The sequence below is a fragment of the Trichechus manatus genome, unplaced genomic scaffold (genome assembly GCF_000243295.1).
Source record: "Trichechus manatus latirostris isolate Lorelei unplaced genomic scaffold, TriManLat1.0 scaffold00280, whole genome shotgun sequence".
NCBI classification, from domain to species: Eukaryota; Metazoa; Chordata; class Mammalia; order Sirenia; family Trichechidae; genus Trichechus; species Trichechus manatus.
In genome coordinates, this window is record NW_004444216.1 from 1,391,341 (window position 1) to 1,410,286 (window position 18,946).

General features: G+C 38.4%; 1 protein-coding gene across 1 annotated transcript in view; it reads right to left on the reverse strand.

Annotated features, from left to right (window-relative positions):
* The window catches only part of MAGI2 (membrane associated guanylate kinase, WW and PDZ domain containing 2), a 650,884-nt gene that overhangs the window by 306,294 nt on the left and 325,644 nt on the right, over positions 1 to 18,946 (reverse strand). Inside the window, exon 8 of the mRNA XM_004390069.1 lies at positions 17,440 to 17,622. Within this exon, the coding sequence (XP_004390126.1) occupies positions 17,440 to 17,622 (183 nt within the window). The remainder of the gene's footprint in view (positions 1 to 17,439; positions 17,623 to 18,946) is intronic.

An 18,946-nucleotide genomic window follows, 5' to 3' on the forward strand; every position in this document is an offset into this window, starting at 1 on the left:
CCTGGTTGTTAGAGCTGAGGCCTCCAGTAGATGGATGCCTAGCACGCAGCAACCTGGCAGCAAAGGAACCAAGGCAATAAGTACCCGGGCCTCACGATCTTCCTTCCCTCTCATCATCATCTACTTCTTCTCACTGAATGATCCCAACTGCAAGCTGAAGGGCAAGGGATACCACTGGTGTAGTCCATAAAGGGAACCAGTTAATACGACTATTATTCAAATTTACACACCAACCCCCTAATGCCAAAGATGAGGAAACTGAAGATTTTTTACCAACTTCTGTGGTCTGAAACTGATCAAATGTGCAATCAAGATGCACTGATAATTACTGGTGAGTGAAATTCGAAAGCTGGAAACGAAGAAGAATCAGTAGTTGGAAAATATGGCCTTGGTGATACAAACAACACTTGAGATCACATGACAGAATTTTGCAAGACCAATGACTTATTCACTGCAAATACCTTTTTTCAACAACATAAACAGTGACTATATGTGTAGACTTCATCAGATGGAAACATAATCAAATCAACTACATCTGTGGAAAGAGACATTAGAAAAGCTCAATATTATCAGTCAGAACAAGGCCAGGGGCCGCCTACAGAATAGATCATCAATTGCTCATATGCGAGTTCAAGTTGAAGCTGAAGAAAATTAAAGCAGGTCTGCTAGAGCCAAAATATGACCTTGAGTATATCCCACCTGAATTTGGAGACTATCTCAAGAACAGATTTGACTTATTGAACACTAATGACCAAAGACCAGATGAGTTGTGGAATGACATCAAGGACATCACACATGAAGAAAGCAAAAGGTCATTAAAAAGACAGGAAAGAAAGAAAAGAACAAAATGGATGTCAGAAGAGACTCTAAAACTTGCACTTTAATGTAGAGTAGCTAAAGTGAATGGAAGAAATGATGAAGTAAAAGAGCTGAACAGAAGATTTCAAAGGGTGGCTTGAAAAGACAAAGTAAAGTGTTATAATAAAATGTGCAAAGACCTAGAATTGGAAAACCAAAAGGGAAGAACATGCTTGGCATTTCTCAAGTTGAAAGAACTGAAGGAAAAATTCAAGACTGAGTTATAATTTTGAAGGATTCGATGGGTAAAATATTGAACGACCCAGGAAGCATCAAAAGAAGATGGAAGGAATACACAGAGTCTCTGTACCAAAAGAACAGGTCAATGTTCAACCATTTCAGGAGGTAGCATCTGATCAACAACCAGTGGTATTGAAGGAGGAAGTCCAAGCTGCTCAGAAGGCACTGTCGAAAGACAAGGCTCCAGGAATTAACAGAACACCAACTGAGATGTTTCAACAAATGGATGCAGCACTGGAGGTGCTCACTTGTTTATGCCAAGAAATTTGGAAGACAGCTCTCTGGCAAACTGATTGGAAGAGATCCATATTTGTGCCCAGAACGTGGAAATTATCAAACAATTATCATTAATATCACACATAAGTAAAATTTTGCTGAAGATAAATCAAAAACAGTTGCAGAAGTACATTGACAGGGAACTTCCAGAAGTTCAAGCTGAATTCAAAAGAGGATATAGAATGAGGGATATCACTGCTGATGTCAGATGGATCTTGGCTGAAAGCAAAGAATACCAGAAAGATGTTTACCTGTGTTTTACTGACTATGCAAAGGCATTCGACTGTGTGGATCATAACAAATTATAGATAACATTGTGAAGAATGGGAATTCCAGAACACTTAATTGTGCTCATGAGGAACTTGTATGCAGATCAAGAGGCTGTCATTCAAACAGAACAAGTGGCTACTGCGTGGTTTAAAATCAGGAAAGGTGTGCGTTAGGGTTGTATCTTTTCGCCATACTTATTCAATCTGTATGATGACCAAATAATCTGAGAAGCTGGATTACATGAAGAAGAATGTGGCATCAGGATTGGAGGAAGTCTCATTAACAACCTGCCATATGCAGATGATGCAACCTTGTTTGCTGAAAGTGAAGAGGACTTGAAGTACTTACTGATGAAGATCAGCATGGATTATACCTCAACATCAAGAAAACAAAACCCCCCACAACTGGACCAACAAGCAACATCATGATAAATGGAGAAAAGATCAAAGTTGTCAAGAATTTCATTTCACTTGGATCCACAATGAATGCTTGTGGAAGCAGCAGTCAAGAAATCAAACAACGTACTGCATTGGGCAAATCTTCTGCAAAAGACCTCTTTAAAGTGTTGAAAGGCAAAGATGTCACCTTGAGGACTAAGGTGAGCCTATCCCAAGCCACGGTATTTTCAATCGTCTCATATGTTTGCGAAAGCTGGACAATGAATATGGAAAACTGAAGAAGAATTGATGCCTTTGAATTATGGTGTTGGCAAACAATATTGAATATACCATGGACTGCTAGAAGAACGAACAAGTCTGTCTCAGAAGACGTATAGCCAGGATGCTCCTTGGAAGCGAGGATGGCAATTTCGTCTTACATACTTTGGACATGTTATCAGGAAGGACCAGTCCCTGGAGAAGGACATCATGCTTGGTAGAGGGTCAGTGAAAAAGAGGAAAACCCTCACTGAGATGGATTGACACAGTGGCTGCAACAATGGGCTCAATCATAGGAAAGATTGTGAGGATGGCACAGGACCGGGTAGTTTTTCCTTATGCTGAACACAGGGTTGCTATGAATCTGAATCGACTCAACGGCACTTAACAACAACATAAAGGGAACTAGAGAAAGTGGGTCTGGAAGGGAAAATGAAAGCAATCCCATGTATTTCTTAACTCCTCTTCTGGCTCCTCTTTGTTTCTCACCAATCCAGATTTTATACCGGCTCGAGTTGTCTTTCTAAAATGCACACTTGATCATGTTGCTCCACTGCTTGTAACCCCTCCAAGCCTCCTGTGCATATTTTATAATTCCCTCCCTGATCAAGCTCCTGGTAACCTTTCACCTCAATTTCTGTTTTCATCTTCCTTCTCTGCTGTCGTCTAGGCTTCAGGCGTAACAAACTGCTTGTAGCTCCCTGACAGCCATAGTTTACCATGTCCCTTGTAGGGCCATGTTGTTTTCATCTTCTAAACCTAAAGCCTACCTGGCACAGCTTCTGGCTCACAGTAAATGCTCCATATGTGCTGCCAAATGAATAGATGACCACATTTTTGTACACGCTATTTTCTGTACCTGGACTGCCCGATAGATTCTTAATCTCCCTCAGGCCTCTGTTGGCTTCACTCTTCCTCTGTGAAATCTCTCCTGACCTCTCCTCATACCTCCTCCTCTTGTGAGAGACTCATTTCCCTCTCATTCTTCAGCAGTCTGCACCCATCTCTTTTAGCATTTAGCTGCCAGTGCTATTTAAAATTGTCCACGTGCTTTCTCTCTTGACCAGACTGTGTGGTAGAGACTGTACTATTCACCCATGGTTCCCCAAGACCTGACAGGATACTTGATGTAGGCTGGGCACTCAATGCATATGTTATTTACTGAGCAGACTCAACTGGGGGTGGGGACATACAAATATGAAGTACTTTTTTTCCAGTTACTGCTTTCACCTCCCTTTCTTATTCCTTAACGATATCTTGAGCAAATTCATAACTTTTAAGTCACTCTTGGCTAGTGTATCTCCATCCTCATCTTCAAACTTGATTTAAATCTTTTCCCCTTAACTCCTACATGAGCTTGACCTGGAACCCTTAATTGTTTGAGGTGGAGGAGGCTTGGTCTGCCTCTGAGTCACTGCCTCTTAATTCCTTCTCTCTTCAAGGTCTGGAAATCTCCATGTGTTAGGGGCACAGAGGAAAAAGGCTCTTACTTAACTGGCTGCCATTGCATTCCTTTTTGTGTTGGTTGTGCCTGCTTGTCTGGCAAATGGTAACTGGCCATTGAAGTGGCAGGTATCCAGTGGCTGGCACTCTCATGGAATAGATCTGTGCAGCCATTCTAAGACCAGTGCAATGTTTGGCTCAAGCTTGACCTCTTTCACCCCATCAGCTCCTGCCACATTAAAGCACTATCCAGCCTCTTGATGCTGAGTTTTCATTCCCAGCAGGCAGTTTTCTTGAGGAGTATACAGAAGACAGCTGGTTCAAATCAGGCTCTCTTCTTCATGGTTATTTGAACCATGGAAAACTCACATATCCTCTCCATGCCAAATACTGGGTTGCTGCAGCTTCATTGCCAGGTCTTCTTCTCTATCCTTCCATCTTTCTCCAATTTACTTCTATTCTGATTGACAAAGTAAGCAAGTCCACTGCTTGAGTAGATGTCCAGTTGGGAAACCAAACACCCATCTCCTCTTCTTTCAGGCAACTCCAGTCCCAATGAGTAATTTCTGTGGAGACTTTTTCCTTACTTGGCTTGGGATTGGAGGGGAAACACCCTTCCCTTTCTCGTGGGGAGGGACGGATTACCTGTTGACACAAATACTGCATCCTACATATGAAAAAGGACCCTGATGACACTTCGTTCTCCTCTCCGGGCTTTTGTTTATATAGACTAGGATGGTAGTAGACCCTAGTCTATATAAACAAAAGCCCGTAGAGGAGAACAAAGTGGTAGTAGAGGGGTTGATTGTAGTAGGTGAGTTCCATATTAACCCTGAAGGAGGTGTGTGGGTCCTAGAGTCAGTGCTGGGAAAAGTACCACTCTGCATCCCATTATACAGTTTGCTGAATAAATGAATGAGCAAGTAGATATATCCATTTTGAAAAGCAGTTAATAGATGGAGTACTGCTGCTGTGCAATAAGTTGCTAGGTGGATTGTGAAACAGGAGTAGCCAGTGATAGGAATCAGATGTAAGGCTCTGGACTTCTGACTCAGGGCTCAGCGCCCCAGCTGGCCATCTTTGTAAAACCTCCATGGTCTCAGAATGGCTTGTGTTCATAACATTGATTAGTAATGCCGCTGTGCACATCAAAAAGCCACTGCGAGATCTACCACCAAAAAAAAATCAGTTTTGTATTCTTTAGAATGTGCAAATCTGAATAGGGAGGAAAATGTCATTTCTGTCAGCAGCACAGCATCTTGTTCTGCTCTTATGTAAACTCACTGTCAGGAAATCCCGGAACTGCCTCTACTTGCCTCTGGGCAAAATGTCTCCTTTTCATAGAAAAATGTCACCTTTTCTGTAGGAAATGACAAGTGGTTATTTTTTTCCTAAGGAAAAATGACCTTTGCATTTTGTTATTAAAAAAAAAAAAAAAAAACTCTCAAGGACTCAGCTCTTGATGAAAAACATTGAAAACAACTCCGTATCTTTGTACTTGAGGTCCTACTCTGTACATTCTGTGATTACACCTGTCAGCACTGATGTAGCCCGTAGGCGAGTGCCAGTGACCAGAAAACCCTGGCATCTTGTTTTCCAGGGAAGTTCACTTCATGCAGGATGGATGCTTGTAACTCCAGCTCTTGCCTCTCCCAGACATCACCTCCCGCCCCCTCCCCCACACCATACACTTTAACCTCATCTCTTCAACGCTTTTATGCCCCAGTCCAGGATCGCAATCTTACACAAGTCCATGGGCAATTACTCTGACAAATATTACTAACATAGCTTGCCTATCACCACGCTTAAAAGTATGTTAAGTGCTTCATATTACATTAAGAACTGTGGCAACCTAAGTCAGTTTTTCACGCTAAGTATTTTCATTTGCTCATGAGGACACAGGGGAAGATATATCTAGTATCCACTTTTTTTCCTAGTCAAGAGAGAAAATAGGACAGAAAACAACAAAGATGGAAAAGGAGGGGGCATTTTAGCACCCAACCCTTTAAAGCAGAGAAAATAAAGGTGATGGTATGGAGAAAGACAGTTCTAGGTCATTAATCTCGGTTTCACAAAACAAAGTTCCCACTTCTTTTGTCAATATCTCATATACATGGTGGAATTTTTTCCATTCTGGCAATAGTTCTTGTCATTAAGAAATGCAATATTTACCTTACAGAGTTGGATTTTTGAAGAAAGTAGTAAATTAGATAATGACACTTAAGATTTACCATGTATGCTCTTGTCAGTTCATGCAAATCCTCAGCTGGAGCATGGGAGAGGCACATTAATTACACTGGATACAGGAATAATGTTTCTGCAGCTGCAGCACTTTTGATATTCGCAGACTCCAGCGCACTCCATCTCTAATTTCACAGGCAGCTTGCAAAAACCAGCAGAATTACACTTACGAAAAAGGTTTGCATGGTAACTTACCTCCTATTGATTTCAGTGAAGTCTCCTTATTAGAATGTTAAAAGATTTATAATTATGAACTAAGATCGAAGCTTCAGTTGATGAAACAATGAAGGACACGTTTCTTTCCTCCTTCTTACCCACACTATACATACCTTTAAGCAATTATATATATGTGGTATAGCTATACAATTAAACTATTCATTGACATCTACAAGAAAATCTGTAGGAATATGTACCAAGACCCTATATAGATATTTCATTCAAGGAATATTAACATTTTTCCAACTGTATTACCTTCCTAAGACTTTTTACTTGTTATGATGCAGGTCTTGACTTGCTTTTATTTTTGGAGTGGGTTATAATATAAAAAAAAGAGGGACCCTCAAAAAACAAATGAAGACTAGCTTATTGACTTCTCTAAAATGGTGTCTTGCAATCAGGTGTTAGAATCTCACAGCCTACCCAAGTTGGAATGCAGGCCAATTTTCAGTGGTATATGCACACAAAAGAGGGGGAACGTCCATATTTCAACTGCCGGTCTACCAATAGAATAAGAGTTGTCACCATGGCACCATAATTCTGAAAATTTGCTGCTATCTCCTTTAAATTAAAACTATTTAAAGAGTTATTTTTAAATATTCAGTGCAGGATAATTTAATTTCCAGGATCTAAAGGACAAACATCCCAAAATGTTCATAGATCTTTTCATATATCCATCACTCTCTGAACACTGTAGTCTCCTTCAATATTCTGGAAGACAGTCTACAGATATGAATAATGGCTACCATTTTTGAGTGATTCCATGTGTCCTGTTCTAAGTATTTTAGTGTAAAAACTCATCTAATGAGATTTTGGGTAAACTAGAGTAAGAAGAGCCTTTAATAATTTTCTAAGAGAAGTACAAATAATCATAGAGGAATCTATCATTATCACAGAAAATCTTACGCCTTTGTAGCAATCCATGTCAGCAAATCAGTGCTGTAGGGGAAGACTCATTCACTGGTTCAATCAACAGGTTAACTATTTGCCATGTACCTGGTAATGAACTAAGCCTTGGGGATTTATGACTTACCAATCAGACATAGTCCTTGACCTCAGGGAGTTTATAGACAGGTGGGGGAGAATAAATAAGAGTTTAAAATTCAGTGGGGGGTGGAAGGGCACATAAACACTTTTAATAAAACACCTTTATTAAAGCACCTTTAATAAAACCAGATCATTTCCTGATGAAGCAAAGATTCAGTTCCATAAATTCCCGCAGAGAAAATGGTAGGAACTGAATGAATTTGATATTGGCTATAAGGCAATCCAGACACCAGAATCTGATAAATCTTTACATCTATTTGGATACTTTTGGTTCATTTATAAGCAAGGCTATTGGTGACCCTATCCTCAGGCTTAAAAAGTAATTGATGAAAACCTCTTAAATGAACTTAGATAATACCTTTATTTCACATGTGTCTACCTTAAGCTGAACAGCTTCACTAATATATAGACAGCCAGCCCCCTCCTCCAAAGAGCAGGTGAAAAAAAGTAATGTTAACCCTTTTATAGCCTGTCTATCTCCATTAAACTTAAGTAATAAGCTAGGATTTTAAAGTCTCAATTTCATACCCAGAAAGGATACTCTGACATAGCAGCCCTACTCTCCTAGTGTCTAGCGTCATTCTGAGCTCTGCATTAAGGGTGGCATGAAGGCCCCATCCACTTTCTCCTTTAGCTCCTAGGAAGGCCAGTGAACTGGCACTACAAATTAATGTAAAACGTTTGTGCAGATTAGCTTAAAAAGAATAGGATAAAAATTCATTTAAGTGCACAGTTAAGTGCATTGATTTCCATAATCTCAATCAGTAAAACGGTCATGAAGACCATGTTCCAGTTATTATGTGATCTGAGGCTTCAAAACAATGATTTATCCGAATAGGTACGAACATTGAAACTAGAAAAAAAATTACATATCATACTTTGCTATTTAGCACATCTGTGCTAAAACGGGCTTAAAGTACAGAATCCTGGTATAGAGGCGACAACAAAAATAGCGCTTATATTGTTATCTTTTCTCAAGTGGGCTTTTCTTTAGACTCTGATTTTCAATGAAAGGAAGTAAAGAGCACTGTATAAGGCACATACAAAAAGAGAACAGATAGAAATATGTAAAAAAGAGGCACCACAACAGCATTTAACTGGGTTACAAAGAAATCTTTTCAGGACAAAATGAGTTACTGATGAAGCATAGTATGATTTTAAAAATTGGTGTAACAAATTTTTTTTTAAATCTTCTCAAATGGTTTGGTTTGTAGCTGAAATCAAGGGCTCTGTCAACTGTGGCATCTGTATCATCTATACAGCATTGTAAAAGAGGATGCTGGATAGAAAATGTTCAGTGGCTCTCGCCCTTGCTGTGGGATGTCCTGTTATTGATCTGAAAAACACATTGCTAGCCAGTGGAGATATTAAGCTTTTGAACAAAATGAAGTGGGGTTCTGAAAGTTAGGTGCATTTGGAAAGAAGCAAGAATAAATATATTGACAGGCTAAACAAGTACATTTTATTTCTTCTGTACTAGAGATATTAGTGTTAGTCAGCTGGCTAGAAATTCAATTTTATTTTCAGGCTTTTACAGAGAACAAGATGTTTCTGTAACACCTAAAGTTCATAAATGTCTAAAAAGGCAAATGATGCTAATATCAAGAGATTATTTAGAAAATTATCTTATATGAATCTGTCTGAATATTTTGTTAGATTTTAAAAATTGAATTGCTGCAACTGCCTGCTTCATTTTTATTAGAAAGATAGAGCCAGAGACCTGCTGATTATACTGCTCATGACCTCTGAACATGGTATTACGATTTACTATTATTTAACCATGATACTATAGAGAACTAGAAAGGAAAATATTAGTAAAGCTTCCCTACCAGCAAGATTGTGAGAAGGCAAAGTGCCCAGGAATATAAAAGATGATTTTCTTATCAGAGTTTGAGCAAACTTCCGGAATCCAAGAATAAAGAAGGATTTTGTGTCAGATGACCAGAAATTCTTTGCCACTTCTCTCATCAAAAGGTAAACCTATTTCCCCCTCCTCTTGAATCAAGCACCTCATCAAGTGCGGCATCTGTATGTCCTATACATCAACATAAAAGGTGGACACCAGGCAGAAAGTGGGATGCCCTTATGACTTGCTATGACCAATGGAATGGGGTGGAAGTGATGCTGTGCTTGGGACAGGTTAGAACTTTAAGAGGCCTGACAACTTCCCCTTTTGCTCTTGGAGCCCTAAGATACCACGGAAAGAGGTCTAGTCACCCTCTTATTGAGATCAGGTGGACAGAGTGATACCTGAGCAGCCCTCAGGTGTTCAGCCATCCCAGCTGAGGCAGGAAGGTGTGAGTGAAGCTACCTTCATCATAGCTTCTAGACAACCGCGGCTGTGAGAGACCCTTGGTGAGCCTAGTAGAAGAGAACCACTCAGCTGATCCCAGGCAAGACTGCAGAAGACTGAGCAAACAATTGGTTACTCTTTTAAACTACTAAGTTTTGGTGTGATTTGTTATTGAGCAATAGAAAATTAAACAGGTACTTCAAAATAGGAGAAAAGTTACATTTTCTGATCAGTTCGTTTGCTTCTGGCAATTGACAAAACCACCTAAATGAAATGGTGTGCGCTGACTGTGAAGATGAAGACTTGGCTCTGGAGGGTGGAGGTGATGAAGAACTGGCTGAACCTCTAAGAAGTGTTTATCAGGCAGCCAGTCAGTGAGACAGTAATCATGGGGAAACCACCCCCCCACACACCCCGCAGTGTGTGCTCAAAATTCAAAGGGGAGCTGGCTCTGGGTATAAGTTGATTCTGAGGTGCTGGGAAAACAAAACACAGAAAATATTTTGGAATGACTTCTTAGGCTTTCTCATACACATAGTTCTTTCTCAAGAGATGCTTAATTAACAAGCATGGGATTTTATTAAACTGCTTAGGAGTGAAAAGTGGCTAAGGATGGCTAAAAAAACATTGGGCGGGTGGGAAACCCTTAGGTAAACATTAACTAGAGAATCAGTAGAGAAGGGCCAGCTCTAAGAAGAGGGGCAGTAACCCTTATGCTAAGAGCAGAGCCATCACCCGCCCACACAGCACTTAGAGCCTCAGGTTAACCCTTGCTGTTCCCCAGAGGACAAAAGGGTAACTAAAAGTTTCAGAAAATGCAAACATGGGAGGAAGAGAGTATCCCAAAAAGTGGGTCAATGAGAAATTACTCATAGTTCAATGTTCTAGAAGCCACCTTATGTGACAGATGTGGAAGCTAAATGTAAGGCTAAAGTAGCTTTACTCTATTGGGTGGAAGTCTCTACCCCAAAAGTTAGTCCCCAGGAATATGTATAAACACCCCTTCAAGGCAATGTTGAGCATAGGCTCCGTTGACAAAGGGTCAAGATAGGATAGGGTGTTTGCTAAGTTGTACAGTAGATGGGAAAGAAGTTTCTTGCTCCCACTACATCAAACTTTAGTACGCATTAAGAATGAAGATTCTAAGACTTCTAGTTCAAGATGAAAGACGAACAAAGCTATCCTCTTTCATAAAGACTCTTTAAAACAAAGAAACCCACAGCAATGAAGAATACCCAATAGAAGCCACTACCTAACTGGAAAAGGGCTGTTGTAAGATAAGACAGTTCATCAGAATTCTAGAATATGAAAAGTGGAAAAAGCAAGACATCTGATGTATCACAACTTTGGAAGGTACATTCTGGAGCAGGGATTAGCAAACTATGACTCATAGGGAAATCCTGCCACTGCCTGTATTTGTAAATTAAGTTTTATTGGAACACAGTAATGCCCAGTTGTTTATGTACTGTCTATGGCTGCCTTTGCCATAGCTGAGTTGAGTAATTGTGACAGATACCACCTGTCCTGAAAAGCCAAAAGCATTTACTACCTGGACTTTTAGGGAAAAATTTGCTGACTCCTGTGTTAGTGTGTTCTTGGAAGGGAGGTTAACATGGACAAGGAGGGCTCTGAGTTACTCCACAGTACCCCAAGAAGGTTTGGGATTAGGAAATGTCTGATACGAGACCTGCCACATTTGCATGCAGAACCCCCACCACCTACTCCAAGCTAGAGGATGAGGGTGTCTCCAAAAATAAACAAACAAAAGGCCCCACAGAACTGATTTTCATATACTGTCCCTGCCTAACTCTCAGTAAAATCTGACCAGTCTTCAAATTCTGCTACAAACATACAACTCCTAAGCAACTTTTCAGTGTTTCACTTTATGAACAATCCAGGATCACCAGACATATGAAGACTGTGCTCTAGTAAAAGGGGTATATGCTAAAAAAGAGGAAGACACTGTATTTGGATAACAGTGGGCTCTGTTTGGGAGACATATAATGCAAAGTCCCCAGGCTTCAGCTATATAACCAACCCAGATGGAAGCAGAAAGACAAAAGACATGCAGATAACAGGAGACCCTTTAGAGTACCTGATGTGATGGTACTTTTGGAAAAAAAATAATAGAAGGATTATTTTAAGAAAGACATTGCAAAAAAGAAAGAAAAATGATGTGAAACTCCACGAAGCTGTTTATGGAAAAATAATGTCTTTATAGTATGCTACTAGGCCTAGTGAACACATTTATAAAGCCATGACAATGTAAAAACTGTACAAATTTTACTAAAATTAATTAGAAAACTCTGTTGGGAGGATGTGGGAGGGCAGATGGCATGGTAAAAGCTAAATCTTCATTTCTTTCTAAAAGGAAGTAAATATAGGTCATTTCTGGAACTGTTAAATCAAGACAACAATATAAGCACATTAATCACTGGTGTGAAGAAAAACATCTAAAAGAACAAAAAATAACTGTTTGCCTCTGGAATATGAGTCTAGAGAATGGGGAGGAGCAGAGCCAGGGATAATTTATCCATTGTAAATATTTTGATGCTATTTTTTTTTTTTTTTTACCACATACATGTATTGCTTTGACAGTTTTTTAAAGTGTATAAATGAGCATTTCTGAACGCCACTTCCTGAAAGTTGAATTAATAGGTCTGGAACCCACTAGCCATCTGTCAGTTTGTGCTACTGTGGTGGTTTCTGTGGTTTGCTATGATGCTGGAAGCCGTGTCACTGGCATTTCACATACCAGCAGGGTCCCCGTGGTGAATAAGTTTCAGCGGAGCTTCTAGACTAAGACAGACTAGGAAAAAAGGCCTGGAAGTCTACTTCTGAAAATTAGCCGGTGAAAACCTTACGGATCACAATAGAATATTGTCTGATTTAGTGCTGGAAGATGAGTCCACTAGGTTGAAACACACTCAAAATATACAGTGGCCGCAAAAATAGACTTGAGCATATCAACAATTGTGAATATGGCGCAGGATTAGGCAACAGTTTGTTCTGTCGTACATGCGATCACCAAGAACAGGGGCCAACTCAGTGCTAACTAACAACAACAACAGGTCTGGTGGGCACAGGAATCTGCATTTTCAAGGAGCTCCCCAAGTGATTATAACAAAATTAATCTTGTGCCCACACTCTTAGAAACACAAATATAGACGTAGCAGCCAATGAAAGAGCAGTATAATTGATCTGCTCAGATGGAAAAACGCAAGGGGTCAATGAATGCCAGGATGCTGATATCTCAGGACAGCTCCTTACAATTTTACTAATAAAATGGAAAAATATTAGAAGAGGGCAAATAAAAACTAACAGGTTGTCTGTTACCTCATAATTCAACCCCTGTTTATGGGGGAACCTCATGAATAGCTCAGCTTTCCTCCCTCTTAGATATGTTGAAGATGAGCCCTGGTGGTGCAGTGGTTAAGTGCTGGGCTGCTAACCGAAGGTCGGTGGTTTGAACCCACCAGCTGCTCCATGGAAGAAAGATGTGGCAGTCTGCTTCTGTAAAGATTACAGCCTTGGAAACCCTATGGGGCAGTTCTATCTGTCCTACGGGGTCCCTGTGAGTTGGAATTGACTTGATGGTAGTGGGTTTGGTTTTCTGGGTTTGGTTACATGTGTTCAAAACCACAAGCCTCAGTTAAACAATTAGCCTGGGGGAAATACAGGAAACATAATGTAACCAGGGAAGCTTTTTAACTGGGAGATGTTAGATAAATAACTATCTTTCAGAGTCTGCGGTTTTTATGTAAGCCACACAACATCAAATCTGATTTTTAAAATAAAGAATGTTACCAGGGTCTCTGATGCCTACAAATGATTGCGGGGCTGTGTAGGCTACTTAATCTGAAGTTAGATGGTTTCTTGGCACTATAGTAATTTTCTTCTAAGAAACCTTCTAAAACATTTAGGTCCATTGGGTATTGATGCATTTAGTTGTCAAAAGGCAGAGGGGACACACTGTCCTCTTTTTCTTCTTCTTTCTATCCCTTCCCAGGAGTCAGTGCTAACTAGATAAGAAAGAATTCCCCACCCTACCCTTGTTTCTCCTGTACAGGACCCTATGTCAACTTTTTGGTAGAGTGAACATTTCTTTGTATCCATACAAACTATTGGCATCTCTTTTTCTAAATGAGAGAGAACCTAGAGCTAGAAAAGCTGATTAAAATCTTTTCATGCTCACTTCAGTGAATAATGAGACTGCTCAGCTTTTAAACACCAATGATTTATCTTTCATATCTGTAGTATCTATTCTTTTTGTTAATTATTGAGGTTCATTTTATACATGAAATTATTATAGAAATGGAAATTAATTTTGTTCACAACATGTATTTATCTTTTTAATTTCATCCAGAAATTGGAAAGCTGGTTTGTTTTTGCTTCAGTGGCAAGTTACCTAGTCCAAGTAGTCTATACTGCAAACATGGAATTCAACCAATTCAAATGTCACTTCTTTATTTCTCAGAGTATCCATCCACCCATCCATCCATCCATCCACCCATCCATCCATCCACCCATCCATCCATCCACCCATCCACCCACCCACCCAGCTAGCCACCCATACAGCCATACAGCCATCCATCCAAGCATTTATTGAGCACCTGCTATTTACCAGGCACTGTTTTAGATTCTAGGGATACACAAGTAAATAAAACATCAGCTATAGAGGAAACCGCTATGACTAACTGGTAGAAAGTTGTTTGAAAATTTATATGAGAAAGGTTTCATATACAGGTATGCACGTATTTATGATACATGCTTTTTATTAGACAGTAAATGACTATACACTTTGATGTTTTCTACAAGTCTGAATAATTCATCTTCACCAGTTACCAAGCTTATTGTTTCACTTACCACCTCATCATGAACACACACTGAAGGCGAAATATTGATGTATACTGTGATGATATGGGGCCCTGGTGGTACAGTGGTTAAACATTTGGCTGCTAACCAAAAGGTAGGCAGTTTGAATTCACTAGCTGCTCCTTGGAAACCGTATAGGACAGTTCTACCCTGTCCTAGAGGGTAGCTATGAGTCGGAATCAACTCGACGGCAATAGTTTTGTGTGTGTGTGTGTGTGTGTGTGTGTGTGTGTGTGTGATGATACAGAAACATTATTCCAATTATTTCTCACCACCGGTGCCTTTGCAGACATTGTCTCCTCTTTCTATAACTTTCCCTACTTGTCCACTTACAAATGACTATTCATCACTAAAAACTGTCAGGTACCATTGTCTCTATGAGGTCTTCCCTGAGCATCCCACAACATAATTGATCTCCCTTTTCTCTATACTATTGCTGTACTTGGTACACATTTTTACTATCACATTGATATAATTATTTATTAACATGACATTCACTATCTCTATGCTGTCAGCTTCTTGAGGATAGAAACATTTGTCTCTTCATGTTTGTGTTCCTAGTAACTACCAGAATACCTGGCACATTTAGACATTCACTAAACATTTGTTGAAATGAACGAAAGAACCATTCCCTCTATTAAAACTTGTGGAATGTCACAGAATTGTGTTTACAATTTATTTTAAACTATCTCACAATTAAAAATAAACATTTCTACCATTTTTGAATATTTAATAAGCATTAGCTTTCAATGTTTTACTAAATATTGAATAATTGTTCAATGAGAGAAATTATTACCCCCAAAGGCCTAATAAAACTACATAGTTAGCAATATACTTTTCAGTTTAAAAACTTTCGTTGATCGCTCCTCCAACCCTCCTGATTTTGTGGCAGCATCATATTTATTATAGACTCATTATATTGTATTACAATTATTTGTTTACATGTCTGAGGCCACTTCTAGACATAAATGCCTTGAGAGTGGGGCCATATCATATCTATCTCTATACCCCTCACACGTTGTAAGGACTATGAAAGTAGGTGCTCAACAAGTGTTTGTTGAATTAATAAATAGGAGACAGTGAATAGAATCAAATCCTAGGTTTTTCTCTGTATGTTAGGACCTGTTGTGTGATTATCTTGAATGAAGAAAATCTGCTGAATTCTAAATAAAGGCTTTGATTTTGTTATTGAGGAGCTCAGACTGTATGGGTGTGGTGAACTAGTGAAATAAGTAAGAAAGGAAAAAGCTTTGCTGTGCAATATTTTTATTTTATTTTACCTTTTAAGTTTACTCTGAGAGAAGCCTCTTCTAGTTTTGAAACATGGACTACTGGGTTGAATCAGAGAAAGAAATAACTAGGTTCTTTATTATGAAAAGAAATGGATTTATCAAATATTTCACTGAGGTAAAAAATCTTTGGAGATCCTTCCCTCATCTAAGATGATGCTCATTCCATAATTTCCTCTTATCCTAATTGTAGTAATTAGGATGGTTTTTTAGTTAGTCATTGATGTTTCTCTGTAATTTTTGGGTAACATGAAGGTGTGCATGCTTAATAAAATATCAGTGGATAAACAGTTGAGTTGGGCATTCTCTAACTTACACTTGCAAAATACCATGTACACATGATTTTTATAAAAACTAGTGTTTGAAAAATGTGGTGAGTTCGTTTTAAAACTTCATCTCTACTTTTAAGGAAATGTAACATCTATTATATATAATATTACTTAATAGCATGTGTTGGCAACAAATATACTCATTACGGAACCTTGAAAAATAGGTAGTTATACAAGAACAATTTAATAAATGGTAATATAGCACTGGCAACTTTTCAAATTAAAAATATAAAATGAAGACTGCAACTTTATGTTGTTCTTTCATACACAAACCACTTTAAAACCCTTGGAAGAATGATTCATAAACATATAGGTCATAAAAATGACATAATTTTTCTGCAAAAGTAATCCTCTAGTGTTGTATATTTACAAAGACTCATGGATTTTAAAAAGCTGATATCATATATATTAAATCAATGTTGTGAAAATGGTAATAGAATGTATTTCTTTGCAGACACTTACTGCATTTTACAATACTCTTTCAAAGGCATTTCAAAAACCAATACTACAAAATTCTTGAATCAGAATTTTATATACATAAGATCAAATTTAATTTCTTCATCTTTTTTCAGATAAGAAAATTAATACTTGTAAGTTATGGGACTTATCTAAGGTCATGGGCCAGGCAGGAGAATTTAAAATCAGCCTGTGAAATCAGATGAAGTTCATTACTTTTTCCTCTACCTCTGTACACCTTTCTTCATGTTTTATATTTCCCTGACTTAACAGTTTGGCTGTATTTTCATGTGAAATGAATTTCAATTATCATTTGGATAGACATCCAAGTAATCGCATATGAAAATTAATTTGTAAGGACTAGGGGAAAAAAAACTCTATAGTGAAACAATATATGGGCACATCCAAAGACTAATGCCATTTTAAAATTTTCTCTATGAGATGAGCATGCATATTTAAATAACTGAATCTGGGCAATTTAGCATAAGACTATTAAAAGATTAATACAGATTTAAAAATATCAGCGGCTTAATATAAGCTACAAAAGAAAAAAAAAAAAAGGTGAAATTTATATCACATCCCTCAGAAAGAACCCTAGAAATAAATTTGAAAAGTGTCAGTTTCAAAAGTCCATTGAATCCAGCAAACAAGAAGACAGTCTGAAAAATGAGATAAAAATGATATTGAGAGTTGCTTTCAAATTACCCAACTGGATGAACGGTTGAGTTGGACATTCTCTAATTTACTCTTGCAATTTACTATGCACACATTATGTGCACAGGTACTTCAACCTGATACTCCAAGCTTAGGGGGAAAATAAGTTTTGGTTTTCCTAAAGTGAAATGACCTTCAAAATAAAAACACAAAAAAGAAGCTCCTCTTATTTACCTTCAGGAAAAAACAAAAACCGAAAAATCCAGAACAATTTTCAAAAGCATCAGGAAACTCACCTGTTTCCATTTTTCCATCCTGTGCCGCAGGCCCATCCGGAATCACACTTTTCACCTGCAGAAATTCATCAGGCTCATCTCCGCCAATGATGGTAAATCCAAAACCCATGTTGCTCTTTTTTAGGGTGGTGCTGAGGAATGTTCCCTTCAACTGGGATGCATCCCGGGTGAAGAGTGGTTTTTCTACATTGGCCAATATAAGTTAAAAAAGAAAAAGCACGTTTAAGGCAAGTTCTCACACAAGAGAGAGCCAGCCACTGAGCAGCAATCCCAGGGGTAAATGAGGGGGTCTTACATAGTACATGAAAGCAGGCTGTGACCACGACAGGAGCAAAAATTATGAGTGTTTTCTACAAGTGCAGAGCATCCTGAGCTTCCAGGGAAAGGTGAAAAAGCAGCTTGGTTTGGAGAGAGACTTTTGTCAAGTCACTGTTTTTATTTAATAAATTAGCTCTTCCTGTACTTAAAAAGAGGAGCCCTGGTTAGCACAGTGGATAAGCACTCGACTGCTAACCGAAATGTCAATGGTTCAGCATCCCCTAACTTCTCCGCAGGGGAAAGATACGGCAGTCTGCTGCTGTAAAGATTGCAGCCTTGGAAACCTTAGGGGCAGTTCTACTCTGTCCTATAAGGTTGCTATGAGTTAGAATTGACTCGACAGCAACGGGTTTGGTTTTGGTGGGTACTAAAAAAGAGCTGTATCAATAGGTGGTCAGAATCTTCAGATAAAGAGGGTAAGGAGACCAAATCATCCAGACACATCTGGATATGTTCCTCTTGTTGTGTGAAAGATTCCAAACAGAAGGTATGTGTCAGTGGTTGGTCCTGAAAACTGAAATGGGCTTTCCTTATTTTAAAAATAATAGGAGCACAACATTTAAACACGTGAAGATATAAGAAAACAGGGAAGTAGTAGAATATTACCACACATTCAAATATCCAGATGATTTATAAAGAGTACCTGGATTTGGGACTGAGTTAACTTTTGCTTTCACTGCTACAGTGTGAGATACCATAAGTAGATAAATCAATTTCTACTGAGCCAGCAGTGTTTAGTATATGTTAAAACATGGGCAAAAAGCAAGCCTTCTATTTCTAGAATATAATTAGGAATGTAAAGGTAAAACATTTTGTAACAATATGTTGACACATTTAACTCATATATCTAAATAATCTGAACAGAAGTTGAACCCACTCATACAGGTTTGCCCACTATTTTATATGTATGCTTTTCTAACTATGACCTATAATAAATAGTTTCTAAGCATACTAAATGCTTTCAAAATAATATATTTTACATGATACTTTCTTGTTGTTGTTACATTTTGGGACATATGATTTGATACGTGTAATTGCCAAACTATAAAATAAGTCATCATACTGGAGTTTTACTTTATCTATTTACATTTCCATATTATCTTTATTAAAAACAGAGTTTCTTTAAAATGTAAATTAAAAAAACGCATATTATCTTTTCACCGACTCTCCCTTTATGAGAGTAACGTTT